The sequence below is a fragment of the Monodelphis domestica genome, chromosome 1, assembly GCF_027887165.1.
Source record: "Monodelphis domestica isolate mMonDom1 chromosome 1, mMonDom1.pri, whole genome shotgun sequence".
Taxonomy (NCBI): domain Eukaryota; kingdom Metazoa; phylum Chordata; class Mammalia; order Didelphimorphia; family Didelphidae; genus Monodelphis; species Monodelphis domestica.
Window position 1 is genome coordinate 414,470,149 of NC_077227.1, and position 18,888 is coordinate 414,489,036.

The 18,888-nt window shown below is 36.5% G+C and overlaps 1 protein-coding gene across 10 annotated transcripts in view; it reads right to left on the reverse strand.

Annotated features, from left to right (window-relative positions):
* Nucleotides 1–18,888, reverse strand: part of ASTN2 (astrotactin 2) — a 1,150,327-nt gene that overhangs the window by 223,423 nt on the left and 908,016 nt on the right. Inside the window, exon 20 of one of the 10 annotated variants that reach the window (XM_007474539.3) lies at nucleotides 5,939–16,975. The exons of the other annotated variants lie outside the window; for them this stretch is intronic. Coding sequence (XP_007474601.2) covers nucleotides 16,968–16,975 — 8 coding nt within the window. The 3' untranslated portion in view covers nucleotides 5,939–16,967. Of the gene's footprint in view, nucleotides 1–5,938; nucleotides 16,976–18,888 lie in introns of those variants that run through there. 10 annotated transcript variants of the gene reach the window in all.

Consider the following 18,888-nt stretch of genomic DNA (forward strand, 5'->3'; position numbering starts at 1 on the left):
GAAACCATACTAGGAATTGAATGGAAAAGGCTTCTAGAATTTTCTTTCTTTAACTTTCTTAACAATTTGCTTTCATCAGCCTTTCCACAAAATGAGCAGTGCTCATTCCTTTATTCATTTATGTGACAAATATATAAGATCCTACTAGGTCCAAGACGCTGAAAGTGTTTGTGTGCATGTGTGTGTGTGTATGTGTATGTGTGTATGTGTGTGAATAGACAGCTGAATAGCACAGTAGATAGAGTTCCAGGAGTCAGGAGGACCTGGGTTCAAATCTGACCCCAGGCCCTTCCTAGCTTTGTGACCCTAGACAAGTCACTTAACCCTGGTTGCCTTTTAAAAAAGTACAAAATGTATGCGACTTTATGATGCAATGGAATTCATGTTCAGTTTGTAGATGGAGGCTGTTCTTTGTTGTTCAGTCACTCAGTTGTGTTCAGCTCTTCATGATCCCCAAAACCATAGATATCCACAGGATTTTCTGGGCAAGAATACAGGAATAGTTTGCCATTTCCCTCTCCAGTGGATGTATGTGTCAGGCAATCAGAGGTTAAGTGATTTGCCCACTGTCACATAGCTAGGAAATATCTGAAGCCAAATTTGAACTCTCCTGCCTCTTTTATTTAGGTAGTAGTTAGAGAATTGTGTTCAAATCCTGGCTCTGATACTTACTATTCATGGAAATTATTCCCTTAACCTCTCTAGGCCTTGATGTACTAGTCTGTAAAATAAGTCAAGTAACTGGCCATTGACACAGATTTATTCACCCTAGAAGCAACTGGGATCAATGAATATAAAGGGCCTCAAAAAGAGCTTGTTTAGTCCAATTCTCTTATTTGATACCCGAGGAAACTGAGTGTCACAGAATTGAGGTAGCTTGTTTAAGTTCATGTAGCTAGTAAATGGATTCTAGAAAATCACTGCCCTTAAAAAGATTACATTCAGGTGTGAGAAGACAACACAGGAATGCTAGAAAGGGGATTGTAAAAGAGGAAAGAACTTAGAGTTATGGGAAAGAAATGACTGGGAAGTGTGTGAAGCCAAGGCTCTGGCAAGATAAGTCCAGAGTTCACTAATTACATCCTTAAGTCCTGGGGGGTTTAGTACAAGTTTCCAGTGGCATGATGACTCAAATCCTGTCAGTTGACTAAATTTAGGAAACTTCATGACCTTTTTTGGGGTTTTCTTGTCAAAGGTACTAGAGTGGCTTTCCATTTCCTTCTCTAGCTCATTTTACAGATGAGAAAACTGAGGCAAACAGGATTAAGTGACTTGCCCAGAGTTGCATAGTAAGTGTCTGAGGTCAGATTTAAAATCAGTTGTTAGAATGGTCTGATTCGGGTCTTGTCAAGCCTTCCTTCTCCTCTGCTGGAGGAGAGATGGGGACAAAAATCATCGGACATGAAGAGGATCCTAATGAGGCATTTCCAATTTAGACATTATCATGTTTTCATGCATTTCCATGGGCTTGGGCACCTTCCAGGCCTGGATAATGAACATTAAAACAAAGTCTCCCATTTGGTTGTTGTCACAGCTTTGCCTTATTGATTGAGAACTTCCACAATGAAATTACTGTCCACCTGGAACTAAATTTTCCCCACTGTCATCATCAAAAGTTTAGAAATGTAATATGTGCCAATTGGCATGGAGAAGTAGAACAAAGCAAACTACAGGAAAAATAAGCCACCTGGACCCACTGCTCTCATCTTTGTCTCTTCCGTGCTCCTTTTAGGATGGTATGGTCTCATTGCAATGTAACTGACCTACTAGCTGCTATCCCTCTATCCCTGTGACTTTTTGCCAATTATCCCTTCTCTCCTTTCTCTACTTCTGCGTAGGAGAATTCCTTAAAGGCTCAGTTCCAATGGCATCTGCTATGGGAAGTATTTTTTTTTTAAACTCTTACCTTCAAGGCAGAAGAATAGAAGAGGCTAGGCAATGGGGGTTAAATGACTTGCCCAGGGTCACACAGTTAGGCAATATCTGAGGCCAGAGTTGAACCCTAGGACTTCCCATCTTCAGGTCTGCCTCTCTATCCACTGAGTCATCTAGCTGGCCACGAAAGTTTTTCCTCATACCCTCAATTAATGTTCTTTCCTAACTCAAAGTGTTTAGCATTGTATGAGTATATGCTGTATCATCTCAGCAGAATATGAGCTCCTTGATGGCTGGGAATTTTATAGTTCAGGGCTCATATCCCCATCATGTAACAATGTGGTGTATAAAACTGAGCATAATAGAATTAAAATAGACATAAGCTAGGTGGCAAAGCAGATAGGGTATCAAGCCTGGAGTCAGAAGGACCTGAGTTCAAATCTCAACTGAGAAACTTACTAGCTATGTCATCCTAGGCAAATCATTTCACCCTTTTTGCCTCAGTTTCCTCATGTGTAAATGAGCTGGAAAAGGAAATGGAAAACTATTCTAGTACCTTTGCCAAGAAAACCCCAAACAAGGTCACAAAGAGTTGGACATAACTAAAAAACAACCTGAACAATAAGCACAGACATGACTAATTTTTCTCAAATCTCATATTTCATCATCCTTAAACTTTCAGAATTTTTTACTGCAGTTGACCACCTTTTCCAACTGTAAGGCTTATGCTAGAGCCAGCTCAAACTGACTTCAAATGTCATAAATGATTAGTCTGGTGATCTTGAGAGAGACTTGAGAGAGTGATAAAGAAAATGTGAATAATTAAAATTCAACTTAAAAGTCTGTTAAGCAGATGATTGTTCAACATTTACCAGTATACCAGTATACCCTTTAAAACTGTTCTCTTCTGGGTCTTTCCCTACCTAGCTCTTTGTTTCTCCTCAATTTCCTTTACCATTTTATTTTCAAACTACTATCCTTCAAACTCAGATCCTTCAAGATGCTATCCAGGTTCTTACCCTCTCAGGGTCTCACTTTCCTTATCTGTAAAAAAGGTATAATAAAACCAGTATTTACCCTTCAGGACTGTTGTAAAAATCAAATGAATGTATGTAAAACATTTAGTGAAAATTAAAAAGTACTACATAAATACCAGCTATCATTATAACCTTTTTTGTCTATATATTCAATAATAGTCTCTCTTGAATTTATGCAGTACTGTGAAGTTAACAGGACTATTATTATTTCTATATTACAGAGGAGGAAACTGAGTTTCAGAAATGTCAAGACAATATGTTGACAATTCCACCACTAATGAGTAGCAGGGTCCTATATGTCCTAGTTTCTTCCTATTAAACACTCTGCCTTTTGGGGGAACAAGTGGGAAGTCTGAAGGGATCTTAGGAATCAGAGGAGCATGGATTTAAAGGTGGAAAGGATTTTAGGGAGCATTTAGGTCCAAAGCCTTAGGAAGAGTGAAAGGCTTGAATGCTGCTCATATCTGTCCTCGACCACATTGACTCATATGATGATCCACACTTACACTTGAGGGATTTGGGGAATGGAGGTTATTTCAGAGCTGAAAGATCCCATTAGGAGCATGAAATACTTCTTCATCCCTAAAACATAGGCCTCTAGTTGGGACAGCAGCCATGGGAAAACTATCCATTCATTCCCTATAACCCAAACTTGCCACAGCACTATTTCCTATTATGTCTCAATAACCAAATTTAACCCCCCCAGGGTCTCAAGATTATATCTAAGAACACACACACACGGACTCAATCACCCAATTAACAGCAGGAAAATCTTATCCTTTCCAAACAAAGGCAAATGTGACATAACCCAGTTGCAAGGATTATGTCTCAGGAAGAAGCTAAAAAATTGGAAGGTGACTGGATGGGTCATTCATTTCATAGTATGAGATTTTTGCCAGTGAATTGTACATTTTGAGTGGTATAGCATTTCAGGTCATGATGATTTGAAAGAAGCAATGTGGTGTGGATTTCACATCAGAAAAGCCTAAAGTTCAAATTCCACTTAGGATACTTCAATTTGACAAGCATTTATTAAGGGTCTACTGTGTGCAAAGTGCTTTGCTAGCTTCCTGGGAACACAAAGGCATTTACTCTCTCTGTGAACACAGGCAAATCATTTCACCCCTGTGACTCAGTTTTATCATCTCTAAAATAGGGATAATAATACTTGTGGTCACTACCTCATTGTTGTGGGGATTTGATTTGATTCAACAGACATTCATTAAATACTTCTTATGTGCTAAGAACTGGGCTAAGTTCAGGGAATATGGAGACAAAGAGGAAGCAGACTTTTCCCTCAAGGAACTCACATGGGAAATGGAATCAGGACATGTATACATAAATAAATCAATACAAAATATCTCCAAAATGAATAAAGAAATGTATGGGAAGGACTTCACAAAATTAAAGCACTATGTAAATATCATCATCATCCTTGGACTGGCACTAGAAATTTGAAAACTCATCTCCTGGAATCTTTGTTTGAGACAGGATACTATAGTGTGGTAGGAAGAACCCTAGTCCAACATTCATGAGATCTGGATTCCAAAATCAACTTTACTATTGACTTGATGTATGATCTTGAACAAGTCATTTCCCACCTTAGAATATCAGTTTCTGTCCCTGAAACTGAGAAGTATTGAAATGAATGATCTCTAGGAACTTTTTCTGCTCTAGAATTTTTTGAGGGAGATTATGAGGTTGTATAAGAGCATTCAACTAGTAAAAAGGCGTTGCCAACAAAGGACCCAAGGGGTGTGATATAGGACAAGTTAGTTGCCCTCTTGAAATATAATCTTCAAGTTCAAGTATATCCTAGTTACTCTAGATAGTCATTCATGACTGTCATTTTAAAATCTGCATGAACTACTTTTTAATCCATTCATATTCCTTGCTAGTACTACTACTTGAGGAGTAACAAAAGCCATTGACTATATGGTCCAATGTGTGAAGGAGGGTTTTCAAATTAGAAGGCTTACTCCAGACTCCACAATTAATGTCAGTTGTGCCACTGATGAGCTGTGTGAACTTCTATGAGTCACTCATCCTTTTTGATCTCACATATTTTTCCTTCATCTGAAAAATTAAGGAGTTGAACAAAATAGCCAACATTTATATGGTGGCTCAGTTTTAGCAAAGAAGTCGGTCAGTAATAAGCATTCATTAAATGCTTACTCTATGTCAATCATTCTACTAAGCAGTGATACAAAGATCCCCAGCCCTCAGGAAGTTCATATTTTACTGGAGAAGAAAACATGCAAATTATATAATCTAGTTGGATCCTCACAAAAATCATCTAAATTAACTATTACCATGTGGTCATTTTACTGATAATGAAAGTCAGGGCTCTTTTTTCAAGATGATTTCCAAGGTCCTTCACATCTCTAACATTCTATGTTCTATTCCCTCTTCTAACACTAGAATGTACTGTCTTTGTGAGGGCACTGATGGTTTCTTTTTTGTCTTTGTATCCCTAGTGCCTATCAAAGTGATAAGCACATAGAACATATTTAATAAATGCTGGTGGGGTAATTAATTGATTCTATTGTTTTTATATCATATATGTTTGCTTGTTTGTCTTTTTTTTTAATTTTCCTGCAATATTCATCTATTTACTTCATCCTAGATATCTTTTAGGGCATCATTTTACTCCCTCCATGAAGGCCTCTCTGACCAATGTAACTTTAAAGGTTTCTGCCTCCTTTGAACTCCATCAGCTTTTGTTATTTATGTCCCATAGTCTATATTGCCTTGTACAGGTATGTTTAGTTTCTCTAATAGGAATATGAATCCCTAGAGGACAGGACTATATCTCCACAGTGACTAGCAGAGCGACTGCTATATCATAGGTTCCTGGTAAATATTTAGTGAAGTTTGGGGTCCATATTCAGTTCTAATTTCCTTTGGCATTAACTAAATTATATATTAATCTATATATCTAAATATATCTAGAGTACACTGATGTAACTAAATTAAATCTATATACCTATATAACTAAATATACCCATATTAAACCTATATAACTAAATTATGTATATAATTAAATATATCTATATCACATATAACTAAAATGTAAAGTAAATCTATAAACATATGTATGTATATACATATACACATGTATACACAACTTTACAAACCTATCTACATGTTCATATCTGCATAAACTTCTGCTAACCGACTTCATTTTCTACAGTGTGTATCTGTCATGCATGTGTGTATATATATATATATGAAAGCATGTGTATATATATAAATGTGCGTGCATCCATATACATGTACTGTATCATGTCATGTATGATCTCTGTAAACATACTACACACGCATTTCATATATAAGTCTATATGTATACAATGTATGTATGCATATTTCTAATAGAGTCACATATTATAAACTGAGGCAAGCTAGCACATGGTAGAAAGAGCATGAGACTAAGAATCAGGATACTTAGTTCTACCACCAACTTAGTTGTATAAATCACAAAAATCATTTCCTTTCTCTGAGCTCAGGGATGTCTATGGGGAGACTGATGGCTAATTTTGCAAAATGAGGACATTGGATTATATAACTTCTATGGTCCCTTCCAACTCGAAGATTCTGGGATCTAGAGGACAATAGTCATCTTTAGAATTATCCAAAGCTGGTATACCCATCTCCTACCAATACTGCCCTCCCAGTCAGATGATTACTAACAAGTTTTCCTACCTTTCAGACTCACCTGGGAGAAAGCAAAGAAAGCACTGTCCTAGATTCACTCCCATGCCTTTACTCCAAAGTGGAACCCCACCCGGAAATCTGACTCAACTGAAAAATGAGGCATCTGACTTAGCCTAGCCAACAATATCCAGTCTCTGCTTTCCAGGATCCCATATGACACTAGTAGGTGGAAACAACTACTGTTCTCCCAAAGGGAAAAATCCAGCCCTCTTAAAATGAACTTGACACCCAGCATTAACTCCATGGCCCCAGGAAAACTTTTCCAAAACTCTGACCTTCTGTTCAAAGACTGGCTTTTGTTTGGTTATTTCTTGTAAAATACTTTAGCAATGAATTTAGCACTCATAAAACATGGCAGATTGACAGCTATGGAAACCTAAGGACTTTGTTTATTTCCCAAGCAGTGAGAGTACTGCAGGAGGGTAGACATAGCATAATGAAGGGGGTAGGAAGGGGGAATTCTGGTGGAAGTTCTGGGCACTGATAATCTCATATATAGCATTTAGAGTTTGAAGAGACTTTAAGAGATTATTTAAGCCAACTCCCTCATTTTCTACAAATGAGGAAACTAAGTGCTTGAAAGGTGAAATCACTTACTTGAAAGTACACAGGTTGGGGTAGCTAGGTGTCATAGTGAGAGATCATCAGGTCTGGAGTCGGGGGTTCAAATCTGGCCCCACTTACTTTCTAGTTGTGTGACCCCAGGCAAGTCACTTAATCCTGTTTGTCTTGCCCTTCTGTCTTATAATTGTACTGGAACAGAAAGCAAGGGTTTAAAATTTTAAAGTACACATATATGAGTAGAGTTGGGATTCAAACACAGGTCCCAGGACCCTGAATTACCCAACATATTATGTCATATTTTGATAAATCGAGGATGCTGGCTGATACACAGTTATATATTTTGGAAACATATCCAACCAATGGGAATAAAACAAATTCTTATTTATATAGTAATGCCACTTCCTACATCAAACCTCTTCTGTTTTTCTTAGATCTCAATAAGCTCTCCATCTGAATTCTTATGGCATTTCTTGACTACAAAACCACTCCTGGTACCTAGGTTACCTTGCTTTCTACTGTAAAATGGGGGTCAAAGTACATTTTTCAGTGTCATTGAAAGGGTCAAATGGACTTATTGCTGTGAAATTCTTTAATTACTATGAAGTTACATAAGGATCTAAAGGATTACTATTGTTCTTTTTCTGTCTTTTTTTCCCCCTTAAGCCCTTACCTTCTGTATTAGAATCAATACTTAATATCAGTTCCAAGGAAGAACAGTGCTAAGGGCTTGGCAACTAAGATTAAATGACTTGCTTGGAGTCACAAAGCTAGTGAGTATCTTGAGGCCAGACTTGAACCCATGACTTCCCAATTCCAGGCATGGATCTCTATCCATTTAGCTACCTAGCTTCCCTTCTTGTCTTTTTGCCAGAAGAAATTCCAAGAGAGGAAAGGTTCAATTCATTTCTGTGACTTTGTGAATGTGAGCCACTTGAGGGCAGAAGACTGTTTTATTTTTGTATTGGTATCTCCAGAACCTAACACATAGTAAACACTCCATAAATGCACGTATATGAATTAATTATTTAATAGCACCTAGCAAAAGACCTTGGGCACAATAGGCGCTCAAGAATAATTTGTTGATTGGTTTGCATTTTTAGGGTCCACTTTTCAGAATTTAGAAGGCAACATAGATGATCCTTTAGCTACCTTGCCAAAATGTGTATTCCACAGTGCAGTCCAAACTTGGTAAATCAATATTTTTAAAAAAACATTTTGAGTAAGGGAGGGTTAGCAACTTTGGATCATGACAAATGCTTAATTTGGGCACACAGTCTACTGTGCCTAAATTTCCATGCTACTGGGACATTGCTCACTCTTTCTTAACCTTGTGTCAAAAACAAACATCATAACTGTTTTTTTTATAATCAACAAGTATATACTTGTCAACATGGGATGAAAAAATTAAGGCCCATTAACCATAGATAGATCTTTTGATCTAACCAGAAGAAAGAGGGAGGAGGCAGAGAAGTCTATGGGCAGGGGTGGTTTCAGTTAATTCAGGAAATGACCCACTGCTACCAAATTGTATGGATTCTCATTGCCACCTAAATGGACTAATCCTAATGACAGGTCTTTCTACATCATTTCTTCTTCCAATATTTCCTTCATATTTACTATAAAATAATACTTTTATTCATAAATTTGATCAGATTGCCCCCAATTCTTCATCACCTCAAATACTCTAACTTCCCAGTTTCTCAATCAACTCGTTTTTTATGATGGTCACATTCTTAATTTTGCCATTACTCATAATTGTTCTACTTCCAACTCAATAAATATATGGTAGATAGCACAGTGAATAAAGTGCTGGGTCTAGAGACAGGAATAATTGAGTTCAAATATAGCCTTGTAATCACATACTCCACTGTGTGACTCTAGGTAAGTTACTTAACCTTTGTCTGCCTCAGTCTTCACAAACCATAAAATGGGAATAATAATGACATTTACCTCATGTTATGATTAAAATTCTCTGTAGTCTGCATATTAATTTAGTTATTTATTATTAAAAGTTAGGGGGGAAGAGAGAGAGAGAGAGAGAGAGAGAGAGAGAGAGAGAGAGAGAGAGAGAGAGAGAGAGAGAGAGAGAGAGAAAGAGAGAGAGAGAATAGAATCACCTATCTGCTCGTAACTAAAAACTCCTTCCATGTTGCACCAGTTTGAGGGGCTTGTCTGCAAGAAGCTGAGGTCAAAGTCAAGTGAGTGCCAAGCATTAAGGATTCCAGAGAAGGGAGAGTGATGAGAATCCAGCCAGAGACAGTGGGCTTCCTCTATCTCCTCTCTTATAAAATCTGTTTCTGACACTCCTCATGGGATTCTTTTGTTGAAGAGATTTGACCTCAGTCTTGGTCTGAGTCCTGACTTCTGGACATGCCCCCTGTCACATAGGGATATTATTAATCAAAGCAAGTTTTCAAATGGAATAAGTGGGTACAATTTATATTAAATTCATATATTCTCATATGGACTCATCAAAGGATCAAAGGAAGTAATTTCTATAAAACACGTAGATCAGTTCCTGGCACCACAGCAGATACTTATTAAATGTTTGTTCCTCCTCTATCTTCCACAACCTACTTCATCTTCAGGTTCAAGAACGCTGAATTTTCTTTTTTCCCTTTCTCTCTGCCTTGCTCTTCCTAAATTGTTTTCACCATGGCTTCTAGTTCTTTATCTCTCAACTATCTCAGACCATTACCCCTGATCTGATTATACTTTTTCCTAATCAATCATAATCCCTGGTGAACAAATTCGGCTGTGCACGATCCTCTATTATTAAATTTTTCATTCCTTCTTCATTGTCAATGATGCAATTCCAACCCTAGATTACTTCCACCATCCATTTCTTTTGCTCCTATTCAGGTGGTGTTGAACATATGTAGAGGAAATCATGAAATTTTATTGACTGAATCCACTACAAGTTTACTCTAGTTAGACTAAATTGTACCCTCATTTTAGCAAGGCAATCCTACTTCTCCTATAAAAGGATTTCAAAAAAGGGTCTGAATTGGTGGAGAGCATATGGAGAGGAGAGAGCTAAAAATGGTACAGTAGTGTCGGGAATTCTAGACACTCCCCCAAACCCCTCCAAACAACATTAAAATAAAGCCTCAAAATGAAATTTAGAGTTATAGAACCAACAAAGAGATGGGGTAAAACAACTTTTCATATCCATATTACTTGGTGATCTTGCAGAAAGTTTCTCTTTCACAAGGTTCAGAAGGGAAGCACAGTCTAGTGTATAACTTTGCTCTAATTAGCAAGCTTGCAGTCTAGCCTGGGTACAAGAGTGAGGTTCCCCACCACCCCTCCTGCTCACTCATAATCCAGCAACAAGGCACTCCCAAATATACCCCTCAAAGACATCCAGAACCAGCTCTAAGGGTAGCAGCACAAATGACACTCCACTCCAGAAACAGAGCTCAACTTCAATAGAGAAAAAAGTAAAGAAAAAGACCATGCAAAATTATTTTAGAGATGAGGAAGAGCAAGGCATGAATTCAGAAGAAGACAATAAGGTCAAAGCAGCTAAATGAAAAACCTCAAAGAAAAATGGGAATTGGTCTTAGGACCCAGGAAATATCAAAAGGCATTTTAAAAGTGAAATAAGAAAGAAAGAGGAAAATTGGAGAAAAGAAATGAAAGTAATACAAGAGTCAACAGATTGATTAAGCAGGCACCAACATGCTAAAGAAAATAACACATTAAAAAGTAGAATAGGTCAAATGGTAAAAGAGGCATAAAAATCCATTAAAATGAATTTCTTTTAAAAAAGAATTGGCCAAATGGAAAAAAAAATTACAAAAATCCTAAGAAGAAAAGAATTTCTTAAGAAGTAGAATTGGTCAAACAGAAAATGAAATACAAATGCTCACTGAAGATAATGATTCCTTAAAAATTAGAGTTGGGCAAATGGAAGCTAATGACTCCATGAAACAGCAAGAAACAATAAAGGTCAGCAAAGTAGCACAGTGAATAGAGCATAAAACAGAGGGTTGAGAGGACCATTTGTTAAGTCTGGTTTCTGACACTTTCTAACTGTGTGACCCTATGTAAGTTACTTAACTCCAATTGTTTAGCCCATACCACTCTTCTGCCTTAGAATCAATACTTAGTATCAATTCTAAGACAGAAAGTAAGAATTTAAAAAAAGAAACAACAAAACTAATTAAAAAAATGAAAATAAATTGAAGAAAATGTCAAGTATCTCATTGGAAAAACAATTGACCTAGAAAGTAGATCAGGATAGATCATTTAAGAATTATTGGGCTACCTGTAAGCTGTGATCAAAAAAGAAGTCTAGACATTGTCAGTGTGGATTCTAAAAGTCCCCAAACTTGTAGCCTAGTAAGATTTGATGACCCCCAATTTAGTTAGCTTAAAGGTGAAAAGCCCCAAATTTGACCCTTATTACATGAGAGCTTCTCCTTGAGGGGAAAGTCCATCCTTAGAGTCTCAGACTAACAATAGACCTTAAAGTAGTTCAGGTGGGGAGGTCTAATCCCATCAAGTGTTAATTATCTTTTTTGTCCCAATGGTTTCTTCCATTAGTCCAAAGTCGTTTGCCTAGGTAGCCCAGTCCTTGGCTGGATCTTTCCCTTTTGTGTCGATTGTAAAGCATCAGTCCCTCACTGTTATTCCTGTCTAGGACTCCTTATTTTTCCTTTGTTACCACTGTAAAGTCAATCAGTTATCCCTTTCATCCTCAGTCCTCATGTTCCCCTAGAAAGGTATTTAAGCTTCCTACTTTAGTGGCTCTTTGGAGTTGTCATCTAGTGAGGTGGCACTCCCAGGAGTTTGGTGACTAGAGCTGCCAGAGTCTGGAACTCTGTGTGGGTTGATAGTGCACAGCTCTGCAAGGAGGCCTAATTTTAGTACTAAACTCCTTTCTTTAATTAAAGAGTGGTTTTTCTTACTATTTAATAGTTCTGTGTTTTTTTCCAGTCAAAAACATCATATTAAAACAAATTACTAGGGAAAATTAAGCTGATATATTCTAGAAACAGAGGGGAAAATGGAAATGGAAAGAATTTAGGGCAGTTAGGTAATTCAGTGGATTGAGAGACAGGCTTGGAGTTACGAGGACCTTGCTTCAAACATGGCCTTAGATTCTTACTATTTGTGTGATCTTGGGCAAGTCACTTATCTCCATTTGCCTAGCCCTTACCACTCTTCTACCTTGGAATCAATGCTTAGTATTGATTCTAAGATGGAAGGTAAAGGTTTGAAAAAATAAAGAAAAGAAAGAGTCCACCAATCACCTCCTAAAAGTGATCCCCAAATAAAAACTTCCAGGAATATTATAGCCAAATCCCAGAGCCCCTAGGTTACAGATAAAATACTGGAAGCAGTCAGAAAGAAGATTTTCAAATATTGTCAAACCACTTAGTATTACACAGAACTTAATAGCTTCTGCATGAAAGGACTGAAGACCATGGAATATGATATTCTAGAGGGCAAATGTGCTGGGATTACAACCAAGAATCATATACCCAGTGGGGCTGAGTATAATTGTTCAAGGAGAAAAATGGTAATTTAATGAAATAAAAGATTTTTGAGAATTCCTTATGAAAAGACTAAAGCTGATCAGAAGCATAAAAAGGTAAACAGGAAAGAGAAAGCTTGAATGATTCAAAAAGGTTAAACTACATTTCTAGATAGGAAGCTGATACTTCTAAGAAAAAAAAACTTATCATTATGAGGGCAGTTAGAAGGAGTATATATAGAGGATATGGGAATAAGTTGACTATGATGACATGACATATAAAAAATTAAAGGGTAAAAAAAGAGGATTTCACTGAAAGAAGAGGGAAGGAAGAGACAGAATGGGATAAATTAATTCCCATAAAGAAACACAAGAGAGCTATTACAATAGAAGAGAAGATGGGGATTGCGATGGGAAATGCTTAAACCCTACTCTCATCAGAACTGGCTCAATATAGAGAAGTAAGAGGGAGGTGGAAAAGAGGAGTGATAGAAGTAAGGAAAAAATGGTGGAGGCAGTACTCAGAAGCAAAGTGATTTCCTATATAACTCACTCAACAATTGTTCAAAACACTCTGCTGAGGATTTTCACTTCATATGTCACTGAAAAAAAATTGAGGCCATTCACTGAAAGCTCCCTCTTCTTTTTTCCTCTTTATCTCATATCTCTCTCACTATCTTTTCCTTCATTCCAGTCTCCCATGATAATATGGCTCTTCTGTTTGCCAAGGCCAAATCCCTTTATATTGACCATTGGTCCTATCTCCTCACATAATATCTAGCAGATTATTTCACTATCACACTCTCCCTTCTAATTTTCAATCTCTCCCTATCTGTTGACTCTTTCCTTCTGTATACAGAAATTCAAGCCTTTCCTATCTAAAAAAATTCATTAGATACTACCATTACTTCTACCTATTGTCCTATATTTCTCATCCACTTAATTAATCTTTAAAAAGTTTCCTGTACTTGGTGACTCCATTTCCTCTCCTCTAATTCTCTTCTAAACCCTCTACAAATCTGTCTTACAGCTTCTTCATCCAACTGAAACTACCAACAGTTAACAATGATCTTTTAAGTGTTAAGTCTAATGGCTTTTTTTTCTCTTCTTCTTTGATGTTTATCTTAAACAACCCTACTAACCACCTTCCTTCTCATTAACCTATTTAGTCACTCTTTTTCAGTTTCTTTGGCTAGATCCTTTTCCTAGTCTTGTCTCTTAACTGTCACTGTCCCCATCAGCTTTGTTCTGGACCATCTTCTCTTTTCTTTATATACTCTCTCACTTGAAGATCTCACTAATCATAGTTTCAGTTCTCATCTCATTGTAGAGAATTTCTACCTTTCTAAACACTCCTTATAAGTCTTCTTTGCCAGTTCATCTTCCATATCACACCAAGGCTCTGACCTGGATCCTCTTATATTTTCCCTCTGTATTATCTTGATAATATTATCCACTCCTATAGGTTTAATGATTAGGTCTTTTCATACTCCTGAATCTATATATCCAGCCCTAGTCCCTCTCCTGAGCTCCAGTTCTACACTATCAACTGATTCTTGGACAATTCTAGATTTTCCAACTTGTTGTTGTGAAATCATCTCAGATTCTTTAAGATCCAAAACAAAACACATTATCATTTTCCCTAAATCTTCACCTTTTCTGAATATCCTTTTTATAGCTGAGGAAAGCAATATCCTTTCAATTACTTAGGTTCAAAATCTCAGTGTCATCTTTAACTCCTCTCTCTGATGTACTCTACATATCTAATCAAATGTCTAATCTTATAATTTCTTTCTCTACAACATCTTTTGTATGTATCCCATTCTCTCCATTCACAGTTCCCTAGTTTAGACTCATCACCTTTTGCCTGAGTTTCTGTAATAGTATTGTTTTAATTTTTTAATTTATCATGCAATTTTTACTTTATTTTTATTTAGAACTTAGCAAACAAAAAATTAAAATGCTTTCCTAAATGTATATTACAAGAGAGCATTGTATGTAAAACTATGATTTTCTAATATATAAAGTTGTATTTTATTTTAAGTATATAATATTTGGCTTTCAAAACTGTCCCATGAAACACTTCTTTCTGGTCTTTCTTTTGTTGTCTTGAGTGCATTTTTAAATAAGTGCTTTAATCACTCTATTTTATTTCTTTTCTTTTGGCAACTATTTTGCTATTTCCATTATCTCTCTTCCAAAATGAAAAAGAAAATTCTTGTGACAAAAATATGCAGTCAGATAAAATAAATTCCCATTTTAGCTATGTGAAAATGTATTTTCTGTAATCTTCTCATTGATTTCCTTGCCTCAAGTCTTTCCATATTCCAATCCACCCTCCACTCAGTTTTCTGTTATTTTCTTAAAAAGCACCCCTGATCATGTTGTTGCTCAGCTAAATAATCTCTAGTGGCATCCTATTAAAACTAGATAAAATGTAAATTCCTTTTTGTGACATTTAAACTGTTTAACAAACAGGCTTATTTCTACCCTTTCAATTATGCTACATTGTACTCTCTAATTTATACTACGATCTGGCTCTACTGTCTCACTTGCTTTTTGTTATATGCATTTCCAAACTTTACTGTCTACATACTGGCCATTCTTCAGTCATTCCTGCACCCGAATTTGGGATCTATCCCCTGGAGCTCAGGAATGAGATAGGTGAGTTTTTTACTTCACTTATCCAGAACCAGAACTTCATGTCATTTCCTGGCCATTTATTTCCAAACCATGCCATTGTGTCCTTATCAAAGGACCTAAAAGTGAGCTCTTAATAAAAACTTTTAAAAATTAATTTATTCTTTAATCTCCATTGATTGTTTCCCAAAGCTGGAAGTCTTGTTATTCTTCCCAACTATCTACTTTTAACATCTATGATTTTATTTAAGACTTACCTCAAATTCCACCTCTTCCAGGGGGACATTCTGGTCCCAGTTATGAATGCCATTCTTCCATTCCCTCTGATTACTTTTCACCAATTCCATATTTATCTTATACATTCTGATTTAAATATGTTGTCTCCCCCCATTAGAACATACGTTTTTTGAGGGCAAGGAATCTTTTTGCTTTATTTTATGTTCACAGGACTTAGCACATTGCCTAGTTGGCATTTAGTAAAGGCTTGTTGTTTGGTTGATTAGCTCTCTATTGCCTACTCAATTCAGTTCAAATAACATTTCCTAAGAGACAAGAGCTCCTAAAATCTGGTACATTCACAACTCTCCAACTTTAAATCTTATATGCCTTTCTACATATATCATACTCCAGCCAAACTGGATATCTCTCTGTGCCCTTGAAATCCCTTACAATCTCCTGTTTCTGTGCCTTTGTTCACATTGTTTATTTTCCTCAAAATGCCCTCTTTTCTTTTTGTCTGTAGACATCCTATTAATTCTTAAGGTCCAACTTAAATGCAGCTTCCTCTAGGAAGCTTTTCTTATGTCTTATCTGGTCATCACATTTTTACACCAGGCTTTACATACCACTTTCTTTTGTCATTGTCTAAATTAATTATGTAATAATGTATGTTAAAATTGTCAATACAGGATTCTTATCCTCTTACTAGAGTAAAAAGTCTCTTGGGACAGGTGCCATGTCTTACCTAAGCTTCATATCTCCAATAACGTGCAGCTTAGGTGTATACACAAAACAGGTGCTCAATAAAAGCTTGTTAGATTTTATTTTGAATATTCATCACAGAAAAAGGTACCTCAAGGAACAGAGAAAAAGAGACAAACATGAGGTTTCTCTGGAGAAACAATCAAAAAGATCTTATAATATAGTGGAGAAATAGGAAAAAGCTAGCATGAATCAAATTTGTGCTATGGAGAGGTGGGAGACTTGTCAAATGTAGGCAGGAGTTGATTAATATCCACCTCACAAATGGCCTAAACATCTGGGATAGGGCAGATGTGTACACAGAAATGTGTTGCCCATGATACATAGATTGGAAGGATGAGGATGGAGGCAACTCTCAGGTCAAAGAACAAAGGAAGTGCTTGTCCACTCAGCACTTGATCAGCCTCTGGAAATGAAGGGAGGTTGTCAAGTCAGATTTTGTGACTGGCCCAAAGAAGGGCTGGATACATTTACAGGCAGCAAAAACATCTGTACTTATATAAGTGAAGATAAAAGGAAATCAGATCTCATGCCTTAGGGCATGATGTATCCTCTTCTTTCCCCATCTTCCAAAACACTGGATGTTGGCTACTGTTGAAGGTGGGACATTGGACTTGATGGATGAAGAAGTCTCAGGCAATACACGTCTCTCTAAGTTCATCAAAATTACTTTAACATCCTGTTATTTAGAGAAGAACAAAAATTCCATTCTTCTATTAGAAGTCAAAAGATCAATGTAACAAGTTTTGTATCTTTTCTCTGACTTTCATTGCCCCAAATAATTTCTGTGTTCCATTGCCAATGTGCTATGTAAACTGGTTATGGGTTAGATCCCTGAACAAACTAGCTATTTTAATAGATTACCTTGTTTTTCTATAATGCTAATTAACCCTTGCAAATGAGTGACTTCAAATGGGCCAAAAAAAAAATGTGTGGTTGGCTCAACTCATCATCTGGAACTGGAACTGATAATGTGATACTGAACAAAAAGTCAAGAAACTTGGATCCTAACCCCAACTTTACTCTAGCCATGGACTATTTGTGTTTTCTAGCCATATACTATGACTTATCTCTGTAGGTCAAGTCAAATAATTTAACCTTGATAAACCTCAGTTCCTTCATTTATAATAGAGATAATAATTGTCCTACCTAACTCCTAGAGATAGCATGTAGATTTATACCCTGCCTCTGACCCTTACTACCTCTGCAACTTTAATCAAGTCACTTAACTTCTCTGGCCTCAGTTTTCTCATCTTTGAAATGAGAAGTTGGAATTAGATTGATATCTAAGGTCTCCTCCAGCTCTAAAACTATGATTCTATAAAATGAGAGAATATATGTTAGAGAGCTTTGTAAATTGCACAGTAGTAGGTAAACATAAGGAATAAAAATTATGATCATTTCATCATTCTAGTGACCATAGCATTAACAAAGTATGAGAAATATTGAGCATATGATAACTCTTTAATCACCAGGATAGATACCAAATCAACCACTTTGGGTTGAGAAGAAAGAATATAATATGCCCAGGTAAGTCTAGTAATTTTCTTCCTGTAAGGTCATATGTTTTAGGTTTTGTTTTAGTCAACTTGGGATCCAACTGTATTTTGTTTGTCTAGGCCAGATACACTGAATTTTTATCATGTTATTTCTCCTTATTCTACATTCCCTGGAATTCCACTGAAGAGTTCAGCTGCTATGAAACAACTGATTAGTAAATCTTAACCTTGAGATTCATCATGGGGACAAGAAGAAAACCTCTGCATTCAGTACAAGAAACCTCAACCTGCAGGCACATAGCAAAGGCCATGACTCTTATGGAATGGTTCCTTCTTAGAATACTGTTTACTCTTTGCCTTCTTTTTATAAAACTTAAAAGAAGATTCTATTAAAATGAATTTTCATGTGACCCGTTCCTCTCTTTTTTTAGGTTTGGTTTATTTGTCTTTTGTGTGTGTGTGTGTTATGTATTTTGTTAGAAGTAGGAATAGGCCCAGTGTTAGAGTATTGTACTAACTCTTTCTTTGATCATTTGAAAAATAAGCCCACTCCTAATCTGATTTCATTCATAGGGTATCTGGCTAAGGTAGATTTTACCTCAGAATCAAATTCACGGTATACATTTTGGTTGCTTTCTGAGCCATTAATCCACCACTCCAGAAGCAGCTGGATTTTAGAGAGCAAAAGGTCTCTTTTCTAATGACCTACAGACACATAGCATTAGAAACTTTGAATTGGGATTAAAGATTTAAATGTTGTTGCTCAATGTAATGAAGTCTATAGCATATCATTCGAATGTTGGAAGACTTTTTGGGAAAGATATGAATGATTTGCATAATAAGAAGGAAGTATGATACAGTGGAAATAACATTTAATTTGAAGCTAATAAGACATGGATTTATATCCTGACTCAGTCACTTATCTGTGGAACTTCCAGCCTCAGTTTCCTCAGCTATAAAGTGAGGGTTTGGGTATAAAATATCTATCCCTTCCAATTCTAAATCCTATGAGCTACATTTTGCCACTGGTCTTTTAAGCATATGAACCAACTAGGAAGAGAGTTGGAGAATGGAGCAACATAAGGCAATTATG